The 16,374-nt window shown below is 35.5% G+C and overlaps 1 protein-coding gene across 3 annotated transcripts in view; it reads left to right on the top strand.

Moving 5' to 3' along the window:
- DCUN1D4 (defective in cullin neddylation 1 domain containing 4) overlaps positions 1 to 15,642 on the top strand; it is a gene marked incomplete at both ends in the record, with an annotated part of 32,599 nt that extends 16,957 nt beyond the window's left edge. For all 3 annotated transcript variants that reach the window (XM_079534628.1, XM_079534627.1, XM_079534626.1), the window contains 8 exons: positions 323 to 437; positions 7,881 to 7,972; positions 10,210 to 10,280; positions 11,807 to 11,898; positions 12,775 to 12,883; positions 14,827 to 14,931; positions 15,374 to 15,476; positions 15,587 to 15,642. In XM_079534628.1, coding sequence (XP_079390754.1) covers positions 323 to 437; positions 7,881 to 7,972; positions 10,210 to 10,280; positions 11,807 to 11,898; positions 12,775 to 12,883; positions 14,827 to 14,931; positions 15,374 to 15,476; positions 15,587 to 15,642 — 743 coding nt within the window. The remainder of the gene's footprint in view (positions 1 to 322; positions 438 to 7,880; positions 7,973 to 10,209; positions 10,281 to 11,806; positions 11,899 to 12,774; positions 12,884 to 14,826; positions 14,932 to 15,373; positions 15,477 to 15,586) is intronic.
- Between the last annotated feature and the right edge of the window lie 732 nt (positions 15,643 to 16,374).

Here is a 16,374-nt window from a genome sequence, read left to right as displayed (position 1 = left end):
TTCTGATCTGAATTAATTACTAAAAAAGTCAGACTGAAAACTTAGATATGTCAGGATAGACTTAGTTCATGCCTTTTGTTAGGCTGAAGTGGCATTGGTGTAATTTTATATTTTGGCATAGTACTACTGACTTTAACTGAAATCTGGTCAGAGAAATACCATGGAAAACAGATTTTGCTCTGGAAAGGGGGCTTTTTCTAATTTATAAATCCACTAACTTCCTCCCTTCCCTTTCCTTTGTAATATGCCTATTAGTGGACACAGTTTGACTGGTCTGCAATAGTTTCATCTCTTGTACTGGTGTTTTTAATTCCCTCTGTAGGAAGTCTCCGGTCTTGCAGTTCATCAGACTGCTTTAGTAAAGTGATGCCTCCAAGGAAAAAGAGGAGACCTGCAGCAGGAGATGATTTATCTGCTAAGAAAAGTAGACATGATGGGTATGTCATCTTACCATGGGCTAAGACTGGAATATCTAAAGATGAATGGCTGATTTGATCATATTTTTAAATACTAATCGAAATGATATTCAAATTTGATTGGTTTCTTGATGTGGAACCATTGCCTGTGATTCATGTGAACATCTAGTTTCAGTTTGCTTCTCACCTTTTTCTAGCCATATAACAGGCTTGTAGGGAACTTACGTTCTTGTTTGCCAGTGTCAAAATAGATGTACTTGCTTGTTCAAAGGCTTGTAAGAGATACAGTAATGTCTTCATATGTAAAAAAAGTGAATGTAGTTGTAGGCTATTTGCAGCCACAGTCTTACCTGAAATTCTGCTAATCTTTCCCTTTTGTGCTGGTGGTTTTATGCTGATGATGCAAGAGAAAGTTGAATATTGCTCGGGCAAGGTTAATAGTGGAGCACTGATTGAGGCAGTGCTGTTCCCTCTGAGCAATGGAAGTGCATGCGGGTTATAACTGTGGAGGATCATTGTGCTCTTTTGGCACAGGTGCTGCATAGCTGACTGTTGTGGAAATGCTAGATTTTCTGTGAATGTTCAGTCAGCCTCAGTCCTTCAGCATCCTCTGGGTGTGCTCCTTTTGTGCAATTACTTATGTGAAATAAGATCATAACTTGTGGGAAACTGTGCACTCCTGCACATTAGGTGCCATCACATGCTAGGGAGAGGGCTATAGCATACTTAAACAGTATCTTGGTGTTGGAAAGTGTTGTGTACTACCAGAATATTTGGCTGCATCTGCCAATAGAACGCGAGCTTTATTACATTCATGTGTTACAGGTGACTCAGAAAACTCAAGCTTCTGTAACATGCACCTTCAGAAAGGTGAAAAGATGCGTTTCCCCTGTCAACCTAAAATGAGGCTGCATGCTTTCCTTTTAATTCACTAGCGTGAGTAATAAAAATGCTAGCAGCCAAATTAAGACTCTAGTTATGCCTCTATAACTCCATTGTGCTCAATAGGGTTGCACAACTGTAACTGCCCTGGAATTTATTAAGTGATCTGCTGATGCAGAAGAAAGATTTAAAACTCCCTTTCATTGCTTTGAGTATGTAAAACTAGCAAGAGCAGAAAAACACTACGTGTTCTTAATATTTTTTGCTGGTTTTTGAGAAATATTAGAAGTAAGAATAGAATTAAATGTTTCTAGAATCTAAGTAGAGATGTTTACAAAATTTAAATAACCTCCATTTGGCAAGACCCTGACAGCAAAACAAAACAATTTAACACCCCTAGGAAGATTGTCTGTAGTAGAAGATACTGATCTGTGTAATTCATATAAGAAAATGATGAAAAGCTGATTTCTTACTCTGTTAGTAGTTCATGTAATCACTAAGAGCTTTTTGAAAGCGTAATTCGAATGCTTTTTCCGTCTGCCTTTCAGTTTGTACCTAATGGATCTAGTCTTCATTCTACTGCCATCTAAAGTTTACTTCAGGGGAAAACCTCTGCCTGCTTTTAGAAGCGCAGGTGAAACCAGATTCTGTCAGCTGTGGGCCAGAGGGGAATATCCTTCTCTGATGTGGTTCCAATTTTTGTTTTCCTTCTTAACTTCTAAGGTTTTCGGGCTTCCTCAGCTTCCCTTTATTTCCTTTCTCTTGCTTTGATCTTCAAGAAAATAGCTTGTGTTTCACCAGACCTGGCAATATGAATTAATTTCCTGAATGTCCAGCTCTATTTTAGAACTGTATTTTCTTTTGAGTATTTCTTCAAATCTGGCTTAATGTTTTTTGAGCAAGTCATTTCTTCTCTGCTTTTTGGATAGAGCTCCTGTTTTGTTTTGTTTTTTTTTTTCCCCCCCCAAGTTTGGACATTTCAGTGTGTTAGACAGAAACCAGTATGAAATTAGGAATTTCTGCAGCAGTGTGCTCTTGTGAGCCTAGTTATCTCTAAAGCTATTGCTTCTGACAATGTATGGATGCTTTATATGATAAAAATTGTGCAGGTAGTTTAATGCCAGTGTATATAGATTAAGGGGCTTCTAGGTCTGCTTCTTTACCATTGCTCTCTTTTTAGATGCAGACTTGCTTGAAACTTCGTACTGATAACTCAGGATAAGCTTTCAGGGGACATCAGCCTATATGGAATATGTACTGTTAAGTGAAAAAAGGTAGTCAGGGTCTTCCTGAATGTCTACTTTTCATGAAAAACAAAATGTATTATCTACAGGAGAAATGATATTTCCTATCAGAGAGAGCATTTGTTGCTTGAAATGTTTTTGGAATTATCTAAGTTTTGTATGTTGTAGAGGAATGTTAATGAATTCAGTAATTGCTCATCTCCCATTTGCTTTCAGTGTGAAAATGTTGGATGGTACTCTGAAGATTACCAATGGATTGTCATTGTTAAGGGTGTCAGCAAAGCAAAAACCAAATGTTGATAGCTTCCCCTGATTTTTCTACACACACACAAGCATACATATATAATCCTTACATGAATAGTTTAATTGGATGATCTTTTCAATCTTCACTTTTTGTGTTTCTGTATTTCCTTCAGTTATAGGAGTTCTAATAGGAATACTTTCGAGATGCATATTCTTTGCAGAAAGCTTATTGCAGCAGGGCTCTGTACTGAAAAAAGATTTTGAAAGGCTCTTATCTTCATAAACTCTAAACAAATGTGGTACCAGGGAACTCATAATAGCTTTCACTTTTGGTTTCATTTCTATTTTCACTTTTTTAGGGATACGCCCTCATTTTGGAATAACCAGTGGAATGATGATGATGCCTTTTGAAGTAAAGCATTTATAGAAACAAATCCAGATGTTATTGTGGTTATTTGGAGAACTGATTTCATGTGTAGACTAACTATGGAAAACAAAGATTCTTTCTTTCTTTAGCATCCCATCCTTACACAATAAGATCTTGAATTCTGTTAGTTATTATTCATAATTTCACCTTGAAACATGAATGTGATTTTTTAGTGGGAGGAATTGTTTTTTTTGCTGGAAGATGAGCAGTGAAAATAATTCAGTGTGTTCATCTCTGGATTGCAGTAAGATTTATCCCATTTTAGAGAATTGTATTGGGAAGTAGACCTTTCAGTGCACACCTATCAGAACATAATGACTTGAAGGCATTTTATTTCCTTCTCTGTTTGGCAGTCTTGACCATATTGGACTTCGAATTCTCACACTCCAGAGTATTCTCAATTTGGATTTAAAAATATGTGTTCTGCATGCTGCTCTTTCATCATAATGTTAAGGGTCTTACAGAGGGTTAAATGTTTCATGTAAAGATGGTTGCTAGGTAAGAGTTTAGTCCCTGCTGTCTATCTGCATATCTGTTATGCAGTCTCTAAGCAAAGAATGTCTGCTCCATAGGAAAAAACAGATATGTAACATAATGTCTTCTTTCTGATAGTCTCATTTAAAAATATTTCTACTCTTTTCTCCAGAATCATGCTGAGGGAAAAAACTGACAGTAATGTATATTTGGACCTTAGACTGTTGAAAACTGGGGAAATACACCTGCTTCCCTGAAAGCTGTGTGTGGACCACATAAGGAAATGATGATATGAAAAGCAGATTTATTACTTGAGTTGCAAGCTCTATACTCTGTAGTGAAAAAAACTTAAATTTTTAAAACACAGTCAGTGCTGTACTACTAATGTGGGAAAGTAAGACAGGAGGGTATAACCCTGGAAGTTTTCAAAATCAGTAGTGTTGATAGGCTTCTTTATTCTACTGCAGGCAGGCAGCTTGTGTTGCCAATTATCATAGGTGTCTAGATTTTATTCCTTGAAGTAGAGCTTTTCAAATAGGCATGGGTCTCATTTTCTCTGTTTCTGTACCTTTTCATTGAGCTGGACTTAATAGTTGTGCAGAAACTAGATGTGTGACTGTCAGGGTATATGCACTTATACGATCCCTTAAGTGAATTTTGTTAAATTTAAAATGTTAGTTTAAGTTTTAAGAGATAACTGTGAACCTTTTATTTAGGGAGGAATATGGCACATTGATAGGAAAGAATTATCTGTCAAGTGAATTTATCCTGAGTGTTGCTCTGGACAGTCTTTGTCACACCTTGTTAATAGTAAAACATTTTTTTTTTCTAAACGTGGTTTACTACGTTACATATGAGGCAATTGCTAAAATTGGAAGTCTGAGTGAATATGTGTGTGTTCTTTTGCTTCTGATGTGTGCCTGAAATTGTATAGGTTTCTCTTATGGACCATCAGTGCATAAGCAAATTGCTAATCTGTGATGTAGTTGGTGTAGTTGCTGTATATCTGTTCTAAGGTACTGATGCTTGGCATTGTGAGAAAACTGTAGCCATCGAGGACTTGAGTAAACCGAAGACCTGTTTGGTAGATGTTCGGTTCTCAAAGAGTTCTCAGGCATCCAACCTGTGCGCTCTGGCAGTTTGTATTCATTTGTGTAGCAATGGGCACCATCCTTAGCACAAAACACATCGTCTTATAGTGTGTGCAGAGAAATTCTGAAGACAGAATAAATATTCTGTTATCCAAAATCAGTGCCAGACTTTTCTGGTGGTTTGTGGTTTTCCTCTTTGCACGTAAATCTTTATTGATGTTAGTTCAGAGAGCACAGTCTCTGGAACCACCCTTACCCAGTGCTACCAGGTTGAGCTTGCAGTGACATTGAACAGAACTGTCCTGGGCTGTGATCTCAGATACTTACCCAGTTACTTGTTTGCGACTTGCTCTCATCTCACTTCCCAATGCACTTTAGGGATTAGGATTCTCTAATAGAAATAGCTGATTTGTCTAGACTTGAAGGAGAAACCCATTTGCTATTTACAGTAGGTGGTGTGAGGATGAGCTTCATTTCTATATGTGAGAGCTAACTAATGTCAGGTTTGCTTTGGTGTGCTTGCTTCTGTCATTTTCCTTCTCAAATGATCCATGTCTTATAAAATATATGCTGTGTTGTTACTTCCCTTAGACTGAGAGAATGACGTGGAATTCATCCAGCCACCTTTGTTGCATGGTTGTAGTTTACAGCAGAGATGAGAGCAGCCCAAGATGATATCCTTTCTAATTTTTGAATTTTATGAAGTAGTTTATTAGCATCATAGCTTGAGATATCTGATCAGTTCTGGGTTCTGAGAAGTCAGACTCCACTGGCCAGGTATGGAGTTATCTGGTCACATGTTGGACATGTGAACTTACTATTGTCATTGTTTCCTTCAGTTCCTAAACAGTGACTTTAGCTTTAAACACAGCAAATCCACGTCAGTTGTATGAAAACTTGCTAAATGTAGATACAGTGAATGGATAAAAAGAGGTATTTTGTTATGTTTCGATTTTCTGTTCCTCTTACTCTGCCTGTCATCACTGGTATCTTGGTTCAGGCTACAGTATTTAATTCTGCCAATTGAAAAAGCAGGAATTCTTTTTCTGTAATACTCAGATGATCAAGAGCTCTGTCAATGTATATGTTTCTTGAGGGGTCCTTCCCAGACCCACTGTTCACTTACTGATAGCCACTGTGTAGATAAGTTAAATGAGGAATCAGGGGAGGCACTTTCTTATCAGCCCCAGTCTTGCAGTGAGTATCATTCTATCTTAGGGAGCTACACTAGCTTTCCATGTTTAAACTCCTGCTACTATCAATTTTCAATTTTGTATTACAGTTAGAGTTTTGTCATATTTGCATCAAAAATAAGGGGATATTGAATAATTAAACTTTTGTCAGTGTAGCAGAATGCCTTTCTTTTCCTCTATGCTTTCTTTTTCTGCTTCCTCTGAATTCAGAATATCCTGAAACATGTTGGATGAGTCATTCCTAATCATAGTTAATTCTGCAACTATGAGAACGCTTTTTTTTCAGACTGCTTCCAAAAAAAAAAAAAAAAAGAAGAAAAGTAGGTGGGGAGAGTTCAAGGTAGGCGATGTCTTACAGCTTTGTCTTTATCTGACCTAATACCTTCTGGCTTGGTTGATTCCTTATTGGGCAGCAAAGTCATCCTGTTCTTTTGCAACTGCAATAAAGGTTATGCATATTATGTAATTCAACTAGGAAGAAGTGTTTCCAAAATCAAATAAAGAGTAAACTGAGTCTTGAGTATATCAATATGTGTTTTTGAGATGCATGGCTCATTTGTCTGCCGAGTTTTTGTTTCTTGAAGGTCAGCATGTTTTAGTGCAATGTAGATTTTTCTTTCAATCTTGAAATTTCTAAAAATCTTCCTTTATATTTTTCTTCTAATTAGTAGGTTATAATTTTCTTGTGACCATTATTACTTTTCTAATAGTTGCTTTAAAAAAAAAATGATGACAATAAACATAAAATAGTTCTTTGTGCTACTGTCAGTGCGATATGTACCTTTTACTGGATAGAAACATACAACTAGGTGGAAAATGCTGCTAGCAGAAAATGATTGTACTTCAATTGTATAAGTAGAGAGATCTTGTACATGTCTGGCTGGAAAGACAAAATGGTGATGAAATCAAATCCATTTAATTTCACGAAGTTGTTTCAGAATGATCATGAAACCAGTTAGCAGCTTGGTTGTCTGCCCCAGCAAGGTTTGATACTTTGAGAGGAAAGGCTGCATGTTCGGAGCACTTACAGAACTGTTCATGGCTTGCTTCTCTCATCTTTGCTCCTCAGCTCTTTTCCATCTTTTAGCCTAAGCTATTGTAGAGTGATGGAAATGGATCAGACTGTGCAGCATTGAACAACTACTTGCATTGCTGAGTCTGTCTCTTTAACAGTCTCCCACAAAGTGGTGTTTTCTGATCCGGAAAAGCTTAAAGAGGATCGAGTAATTTCTGTCACACATTGTGTATGTTTTATATGATTCAGATACTCAATTCAGGAGGCTGGTGTTTCAGTGTTATTTCTTGAAAGCAGTTAAAATTCTTTAGGTTTGTCTGAGGGGTACATTACCTTGTCGGTCATCTCTGTGAGGAAGGAAGCACTACTGATTTAAATTTTCAGATAACTGTTGATACAGCCTATGATGAATGGGGTTCTTTGAATTACTGTCAGTGAGGACCTGTGACCTCTCTCTGTTGTTTGATTTTTTTTTTTTTTTTTGCTTTGTTTTATCTTGTTACCAACTTACTGCCTGTAGAGTAATGTTACTATGGGTTATGCCTGTTTTGCTCTTTACGCCTTTTCTAGAATTTTTGAAGAGGCAAAAAGAGTGTTCAGTTCTCCATAGTTAATAAATAACAGGTAGGACTACAGTTAACAATAACATGGAGTTACTGTGGGTTTAGACCCACAACCAAATTGCAGCCTGTCAGTTGAATATGGTAGCTAGTAGTATGCACAAGTCTTATTTGGACTTGCATATATTGCATATATGATATTCGGGGTTGAATCTGGACCAGGCTATTTTTGTGGTTAGGATGGTTCATGCTTACAATGATTGTTGACTAAACTGTTGCTTTTTAAACTTTGCAGTACTAATTTTTTATTTATTTATTTATTTATTTTTTTAAAGAATGTATAGAAAATATGATTCAACTAGAATAAAAGCAGAAGAGGAAGTCTTTTCGAGTAAAAGATGCTTAGAATGGTTCTATGAATATGCAGGTAAGTGTGAAATGCAAGTTTCCTCTCAATAAAATTTAACCTATAAACTTAACTGCATTAAGTGAGCTGGATGAATGAGCATACTTAACTATTCTAATCTATATTTAAAATTGTACTTCTGTACAAAATGTTGCCTCTCTGTCTCTATAAGTCACTCCACCTGCCGTGTTAACACTGAATAGTGCAAAAACTTCCTAGGGAAGGTACGTTTGTAATGTAAAAATAACCAGACTAAATAAAAAGGTAGCAGAGGTAGTAATATTAACTGTTGCTGCTAAACCTGGTGGTTCTGGTTTCTAGTATAGAGACAAATAAACACAAGTGTCCTGTAACAGTCTTTGAATAGTTTTCCATTAGAAGGTACAAAGAGGGTCAACTGAATTACTTATTATTGCTTTAATGTATGAGAACTTCCTTCAGGTATTGTAGGGTTATTGATTATGATCAATTGTCACAACAGCTCATCCATTAACAGTGAGTGAAGTCATCGGTCATGATTTGTTTTCATTGTTTTTACACGTGCTTTTCTGACGGGGAGAACTTCAAGTATGGGGGAAAAAAAAATCTCATGACTGTAAAGAAGACCAAAAGGAAATGAAATAGGTGTTTGACAAAGGATACAAGGTCATCTTACAGTTTTCTGCTGTTGTTTTGGATAACATTGCTCACAGTTTGTTGTTTTTTGTCTTTCCTCATGTGTAATGAAGAATGACTTAATTTGATGTAATGAATCATTTTTCTTCTTCTAACAAAGTTAAGTAGTTTGAGATCTCACATGTCTGTGGCAGTCTGTGAAAGGAGATTCAGACAATTTCAAGCCAAACCTTGCCTGTTAGATTCTGCACCTTTCTGATCATCTTGATTTATTTATTTTTTTTACTCTAGCAACAGGAATAACTCATTTTTATCACGACTTTGGTGAAGAGAAGGGATGAAAGGAAGGATGTTTATGAAAGATCTTTTGATTTTTCCATTGCCTGCATACACCAAGCTATAACAGAAAAGTGGAGAGTATGATCTTGTTTATTGTACTGAATAACACTGTAAAAAATGAAAGTTTTTTTTTTTTTAGTTATAATCTCTCTGTGCTCTCTTCTTAAAGTCTTCTCCTTTACATCTGCAGACAGCACTGGATTTGTTGTTTTTTTTCTCTAGTGTGTCTTTATTACAGAATTAATTTTATTTTGAAGGAGTTTGATTACAGTCAGAAGTGTGAATGGGAGGATGTCATAGGAAGATGGGAAAATATTTAATAAAACCTTGTTATTTCTAGAATAGTAGGTGGCCTCATAGTAAAACTTAGAATTATTTTCCTTTTCATACCTCTTTCTTGTACTGTTTGTATTGAATAGAAGTACGGGTGTCAACCTCTAATGCTTTTCTTCCCAAAGTAAGCCCTTCTTAATGTGAATGAAATAATTCTAAAAAAAATAGTCCAAATATATAGTATATTAAAAAAAAAAAAAAAGCAGTACAATTATGCCTACAACTTTTTTCAATGTAATGTAGATGCTACAAACATCTAAAAAATAGAGTATTTTAATGACATCTGTTTTTGAACCTTTTTTCATTTTAAGTCAGCAAAGGTATAGCTATGTGTAATTCATATTTTCATTTCCCCCTGCAGTAACTAAAATTCACGTAATGTGCAGCTGTAGTATTACTGCCATAGAGATAAATAGGAACATGACATTTCAGAGTCTTTTTGGTAGATAACGTTTTATAGAGTTAGTGTGTGAATGAAACAGTAGAGTAAGATTCTGGGAATGACAGTCTCTTGTGTCATAGATATCTAGATACCGCAATCTTATGTGATACAATGCTATGATAACAGTAGAGATTCAAGCTAAGAAATGAGTTTCAGTAATCATTTCAGTAATCATTGTTCACTCATTTAACCATGCTGATATTACCTGGTTGTTCTGCTAGTCTGTATTGTTAAAGATCTTATTCATGTACTGCTGTAAGATTGTCTTGGTAACTGGGTGGAATAAAAGATGTTAGCAAGTGTGAAAATTTGTTCTATAGTTTTTCTGTCTTTGTTTCCAAAGGTGAGATAAAGATACATGTGTATCCACGTCTGAGTGTAAGTGGGGAAATACTTACTGCATGCCAAATAAACCTACCTAGAGTTTATGAAAGTTCAGATTGTGATCACTGTGATTAAATTTCTCTTATGCTCTAAAGATCAGTCCATTATAATTCTCAGAGATATGTAAAGTGCATTTTCTTTGCAGGCACTGATGACATTGTAGGGCCAGAAGGTATGGAGAAATTTTGTGAGGACATTGGAGTTGAACCAGAAAACGTAAGTTTGAAGTCCATTCAGAAGATGCATAGTGTATTATGATGTTGATGAACTTTACTTCTCCTGTTTTCCATCAAGAATAAAAGAAATTCAAATAGAATTTTTGGGAGAAAAAGAAATATAAACCAGAGATGTTTAAGTGCTCATTTGGAGCCAACTTGCCTTTGTTCTGAAACTAGAATTGTTAAGTTGACTAAAAGCTCAGTTTGCCTTTGCCACACCTTCCCCCCCATTTTTTCCCTTACTCCTCCTACCAAAAGAAAGAAATAAAAGTTTAGGAAGAGACTGCACTGGAGATTTGACACAACTACCAGCTAATGTTTTCTATGGGAGAAAGGTGGTTTGAATATTGTGAGCTGTATTAGCAATCCCATTATGCTGTTTCAAAACCCAAGTAAGGTGAAATTTTATTTTTATGTTTATATATACATGAAGGAGAGAGGGAATTTTAGGAAACAAATAGCTATACCTTTTGCAGCTTTTTTTCTGGTGTCTAATATATACTTTTAAAAACATTTGTGCAAGTCCCATCTTTTGCAAGATTTGTAAATCATCTCTCATTGGTTAAAATGAGATTTAAGTTGAATGTTTTGCTGGTAATATAAGATGAAATTTGCTACCCTTGGAATTTATTAGTGTGGTAAACCCTCAAGATTGATAGACACATTTCAGTTATATAAGTAAATATCCTGACTTTGCATTAACAGTATAGAGCTGCACTAGTATTAGCCAGAGTTGCAAATTGAAATTGCTTGATTACACTTTTTTTTCCTAGTCTGCAGGAATAGTTGCCTGCCACTTTTTCCATGCATATATCTTAAGTATCCTGAATATGACAGTAATCTTCCAATATCACTTTTCCAAATTTATTGCTTCTTCATTGCTTCTGTGTTCTATGTGAGATATTAAAAGGATTCTGTTTCCTTTGGGGCAGAATTGAAGCAATTATGAATCAGCCTGTGGATTGATATGTGCTAATGTTAGTTCATTCAGTGTGCTTAACATCTACTTGAATTATACCTCAGTTCAGACTTGCAGAATTAGGTGGAGTTGACAGTACCTTGTGGTAGCTGGATTCATATGGGATCATTATCACGTTTAGAACAATTGAATTTCATAAAGCTTATGGATTGCAATGGATGCTCACCTAGATGAATTTAACAAACGTAACTTGTCTCAAGTTAGTGCTTAGATTTAATAAATTTGGGAAACATTTTCTGTAGCCTGTGCTGGCTCATCTTCCTCATGGTTGCAATGCACACTAGCTTACTACTGTGACATTCTGTGCATGCTCCCTTGAAGTAATGTGACTAACCTAACTGACTTTCTATCTTCGTGCTGGAATCTTATGGTTTGAATCATGTGCAGGTTTTTTGTATTCAGATTTAAATAGCTGCCCAATAGCAAAGTTCTGAATGTTTTGTTTATTTGAGTAAAGTACTTGTAGCCTACTAAACAGCAACTGAAAAATATGCACATAGTTTTGTTGATTCTCTTCAGCTTTCCTATTTTTTCCTCTGAAATAGGTAGTAATGCTTGTATTAGCATGGAAGTTGGATGCACAAAACATGGGCTACTTTACATTACAAGAATGGTTAAAAGGAATGACATCATTACAGTAAGTGCTTTGAAAAAACTCTTTCTAATAGTAAATACAGGTTGTTGTAGAAAAAATGCACTTTGATGTTTTAATCATAACTTAAAACAGAGTGCTCTACTTTAGAGCAGAAGCAGTGTCACTTTGTCACTGATTCTGGTGATATGGCTCATTCAAAGATAACTTGAAACCTGGCTGCTGCTTGCTTGACATACTTTTAAAATGTCTGCAGCCTCAGGAAAACAGAAATACAATGAGAGACATTTGCAAGGACATCTGTCTTTGTCACTGCGTAGGACCTATTTATTTCTGAGCTTTGCTGTCATTGTATGAGTGTTAGATATTGGTATGTTGTTAGAGCATATTCAGTTTAAAATAAATGCTAAACATTGCAAACGTTTTTTGTGACTGCATTTTTGTGTTCTTTCTAGGAGTTGCGTTCTCCAGTTGCGGTCTTATCTTATGGCATAATTAACATAGAAGTAGTTGAATAACTACGTTTCATAGAGCTGGGGGGAAAGAACTATGTTTTGGCTTATCTTTACAGATCACCAAAACTTTAGGAAGTTCTATAGCTTTGCTGAAGCTATGGAAGTATTGTTTCCCTTCTGTGGTTTGTTGGTTGGTTTCCTTTTGTAGACGAATTTGTGGTTTAATCTCATGGGAAGTGCATTTTCTACAGCTTCTAACAATTTTTTATGACAGTACAAGCATAAGACTTTGCTAGTTTATCTACGTGTTTTGTCCTTGGGTTAAATCAAGGCATCTTAAGCAGGCAAACTTATGCCTTTGTATTTTATGCAGTGTTGGGGATATATGTTAAGATTCTTTTTCTAAGAACATCAGGCATCTGTGTAAGAATGTAGACTATGAATTCATTCTTTGCTTTTCTTTCAGATGTGATACTACAGAAAAATTGAGAAATTCTCTGGATTGCTTGAGATCTTTATTAAATGAGCCTACCAATTTTAAACTTATTTATAGATATGCATTTGACTTTGCACGGGTAAGTACTGGAGAATGTATGAGAATATATAATGTAATGTATAAAACTAAACTTTATTTGATAGGTAATGCTTAAGAGTAAATATGTTTCTCTTAAGATATCAATCAAGATTCTCTCTAACAAATGTTTGTGTTATAATCACTTTTTTTTTCTTACTGTTTGAGTTTTCTATGCATAAACATTCAAAACAGCAAGGCATTTCAGCCTTTTCTGCAAGTGGTAAAAATAATAAATATGTTGAGAGGTGATTATAATATAACTATTGGTTTTAAAAAGTCTTGGAAGATCATCAGTTATGTTCTTAACATTTATGAAACAACGTGAAACAATGTCCTGATATCAGCAGAGGGAAGAGTAAAAGCAAGCAAAATGTGTGAGCTGCAGTAAGTGTTCATTAAGTGAAGGAGAAGTGGAAATAGAAAAAAAAGGAAAAAAGCAAGTGCTGCAAAGACAGTTGTTCACTGTCTTCCACAGGTAGACCTAGACAGATGAATAACTTCCCTAAATCTGCTCTCTTGCTTTTGTTGCTGAGCATGATGCTGTAAGGCATGGAGGATCTCTTTGGTTGATTTGGGTCATCTGCCTGGTTGCATCTGCCTGCCCAAGCTCTTCCTCATCTTCTGTCTATTCACTGGGTGGGCAGAGGGAGAAACAGCAAAGGACTTGATGTTATGCAAACACAGTTTAGCAATGGCTAAAACATTGCTGCATTATCAACTTTATTTTGGTTGAAGACACAGAACACATCACCAGACAAGTTGCTGTGGAGAAAATTAATTCTGTCCCAGCCAGAACCAAGTACGTTGTGTGAAGGCTTATTCTGGTAATTCTGCTGAAAATAAAATACAGAGGTTAGAAGTACTTAACATTGCCAAGGAAGTTCAAGATACTGGTGAAATATACTGAATTGATTTAAAAAAAAAAAAAAAAAGTTTTACTAATAGCAAATCTGTGCCAGCTGGTGACCTATCAAAAATAAATGACAGGCCATCAAATCACTTCTGAAGAGGTCAGTGGATGGTTTTCAAGAGGTGCAAATGGATCTGACAAACAGTGTTCTCAAGAAAGGTTTCTAACACAGTCAGATGTTCTGACTTCTTTTGAAAAAAAACAAAAAACCACAAAACTGTAGATTTGCAAGTTGATAAGATTGCAACTTGCAAATCATATCAACAGAACTTCTGAGATGTACCAAAGTCATGTTTTCAAGTTACTAAAACTTTCCTACTAGTCAGGTAGATACAGGTAGATTTCCTTCTAGTCTGCTAGATACAGATGGTGATGTTTTTTCTTTAAAAAACAAAATAACACACAAGCAAGAACAGACAACAAGAAATTAAATCCTGGCCCTGCAAGCCTGAATGTAACTGCTGCTAAATTGGCATAAAGCTGGAACAGTTTTGAGAGAAGTCTCCATTTGCTATATGTTACAGTATCGCGTTACCTGTGCTTGTTTGAGAATTCATTTAATCTGAATTTAATGTGATCAGTAGAATAACAGAACAAGGGACCTCCTCTGATCATTTTCACATAGTCATTGTTAACTGATAGCTGCTTAGTTACCTTCTGACAGGTCGTGTCGTGTTCATGTTGTAAGAAAACCTCAGGAAATATGTGCAGTGATGCTGCTTTAAGACTCCTATGGCCGTGCAGATGCATGCATACAAACATGGGTATGGCTGTTGTTTTTCTAGAAAGTTAGGAGGTCACAAACAGAAATACATGCCTCATCAGTAAGACTTTCTCGAATAACTGTCACTGCTATGGAAGGCATCCTCTACAGCAAGCCATTAGCTCTGAGGAATGTTGGGTTTTAATTTAAAAAAAAAAAAAAAAAAAAAAAAAAAAAAGTGTTTGATATTGCTGTAAATAAATGTTTTTTATGGTGTTTTTTTTTTGTTGGTTTTTTTTTTTTCCTTTTGGCTTTTTTCCATTTCATGCAGGAAAAGGACCAGCGCAGCCTAGACATAAATACTGCCAAATGTATGTTAGGCCTTCTTTTAGGAAAAACATGGTCTCTTTTTCCAGTATTTCATCAGTTTCTAGAGGTAAGGATGTTGAAGCAGGCTTTGTCTGTCTTGTCTGGCGCTATTTGACTTAGATATGGAATGAATAGATTTTTTTTCTGAATTAAATTATACTAACACTCCCAAAATGGCATTTGTGACTGGTTATAATTTCTTTCTTTTTGTTTTTCAAATCCCTATTCTGTTGATCTTTATTTGGTGCAAGACAGAGTATAAAATCTCTTTGATTACTTCTTGACTTCTGTTCTTTTTTGATGCATTTGTCCACTAAATGGTGGCTTAAAGTGAAACATACATTATTCAATACTAATTTGATGGTTTAGTGGCTTTTTTAATCCTATTTAATTTTAGATGAGATGCAAATAATGATAATTCATTCCAAGGCTTAAATTTCCTGCATGAAAACTGAATTTGAAGGAGTTGAAGATGCGTTTCAGTAACTTCTGTTTCTTCCCTCAAGCAGCAATCAAAATACAAAGTTATCAATAAGGACCAATGGTGTAACGTTCTTGAATTCAGCAGAACAATCAACCTTGACCTCAGTAATTATGATGAAGATGGAGCCTGTAAGTACTACCATATGTTGGTGTTTTAAAATAATTTATTTCTCTGAGCTTAGTCATTTGGTGCTCTTTTATGAAATTTTGTAAAATGCAGTTATTTGATCTCTCCACAGGGCCAGTATTGTTGGATGAGTTTGTGGAATGGTATAAAGGAAAACAAATGACGTAGGAGTTCAACTATGCACAGCCACTCAAGAGTCACTGTTACCACAGTTATGTCAACCATTAGCCATAAACTGCTATTTGTATCAAAGTGCATGCTGCTTTTCTTGCACTGCGTTCCTTTTGCAGGGAACTTTTGGTGTTTGCCATTTAACAAGCTAGCTATGCTTGCTGTGTAGCATTGTTCTCTTTGAAGGCTGCTTTGCATTTTGTATTTACACTACAAATTGGTGGACTTGCCAGCGTCTTCACTGTGATTATGTGTATATTGCTGTCGAAATTTTGTATATGTGTATAAAAAAAAGCTTCAACTAGGGATTATTTCTGCAGAAATGTATTGTTAAAATAATTTTGTGGCATATTTCTAGTCATCACTTACATGTTTGTTGAAAACTTTAGTTATTTTGCTTTTCTTTTGGTCTCAAATGTAGCATTTCAGAAAATGGACAGACTGCTTGGACATAGTTACGATGAAGAACTATTGTCAATTTTAATGTTACTATTTGAGATGCCAATTTCTGAGGGGAGAAGACATGCAGTGACTTTCTTAACGGAAATTCGCCAAACTTGACCTATTGCTTAATAGGAATGAAGCATTGATGTCTTAAAAACAACAACAAAAATCATATATAAATATTAAATCACTGTAGTAGTTGTACATGCCACAGTTTATTTCCATTTGAAGAAAAAGTACTGACTTTTTAATGTTAAAACTGCAGTAGTCGTTACAGGTACAATT

The sequence above is a fragment of the Tetrao urogallus genome, assembly GCF_951394365.1.
Source record: "Tetrao urogallus genome assembly, chromosome: 4".
Classification (NCBI taxonomy): domain Eukaryota; kingdom Metazoa; phylum Chordata; class Aves; order Galliformes; family Phasianidae; genus Tetrao; species Tetrao urogallus.
Note: the sequence above shows the minus strand (reverse complement) of the source record. Positions and strands in the feature narration are given on the sequence as shown.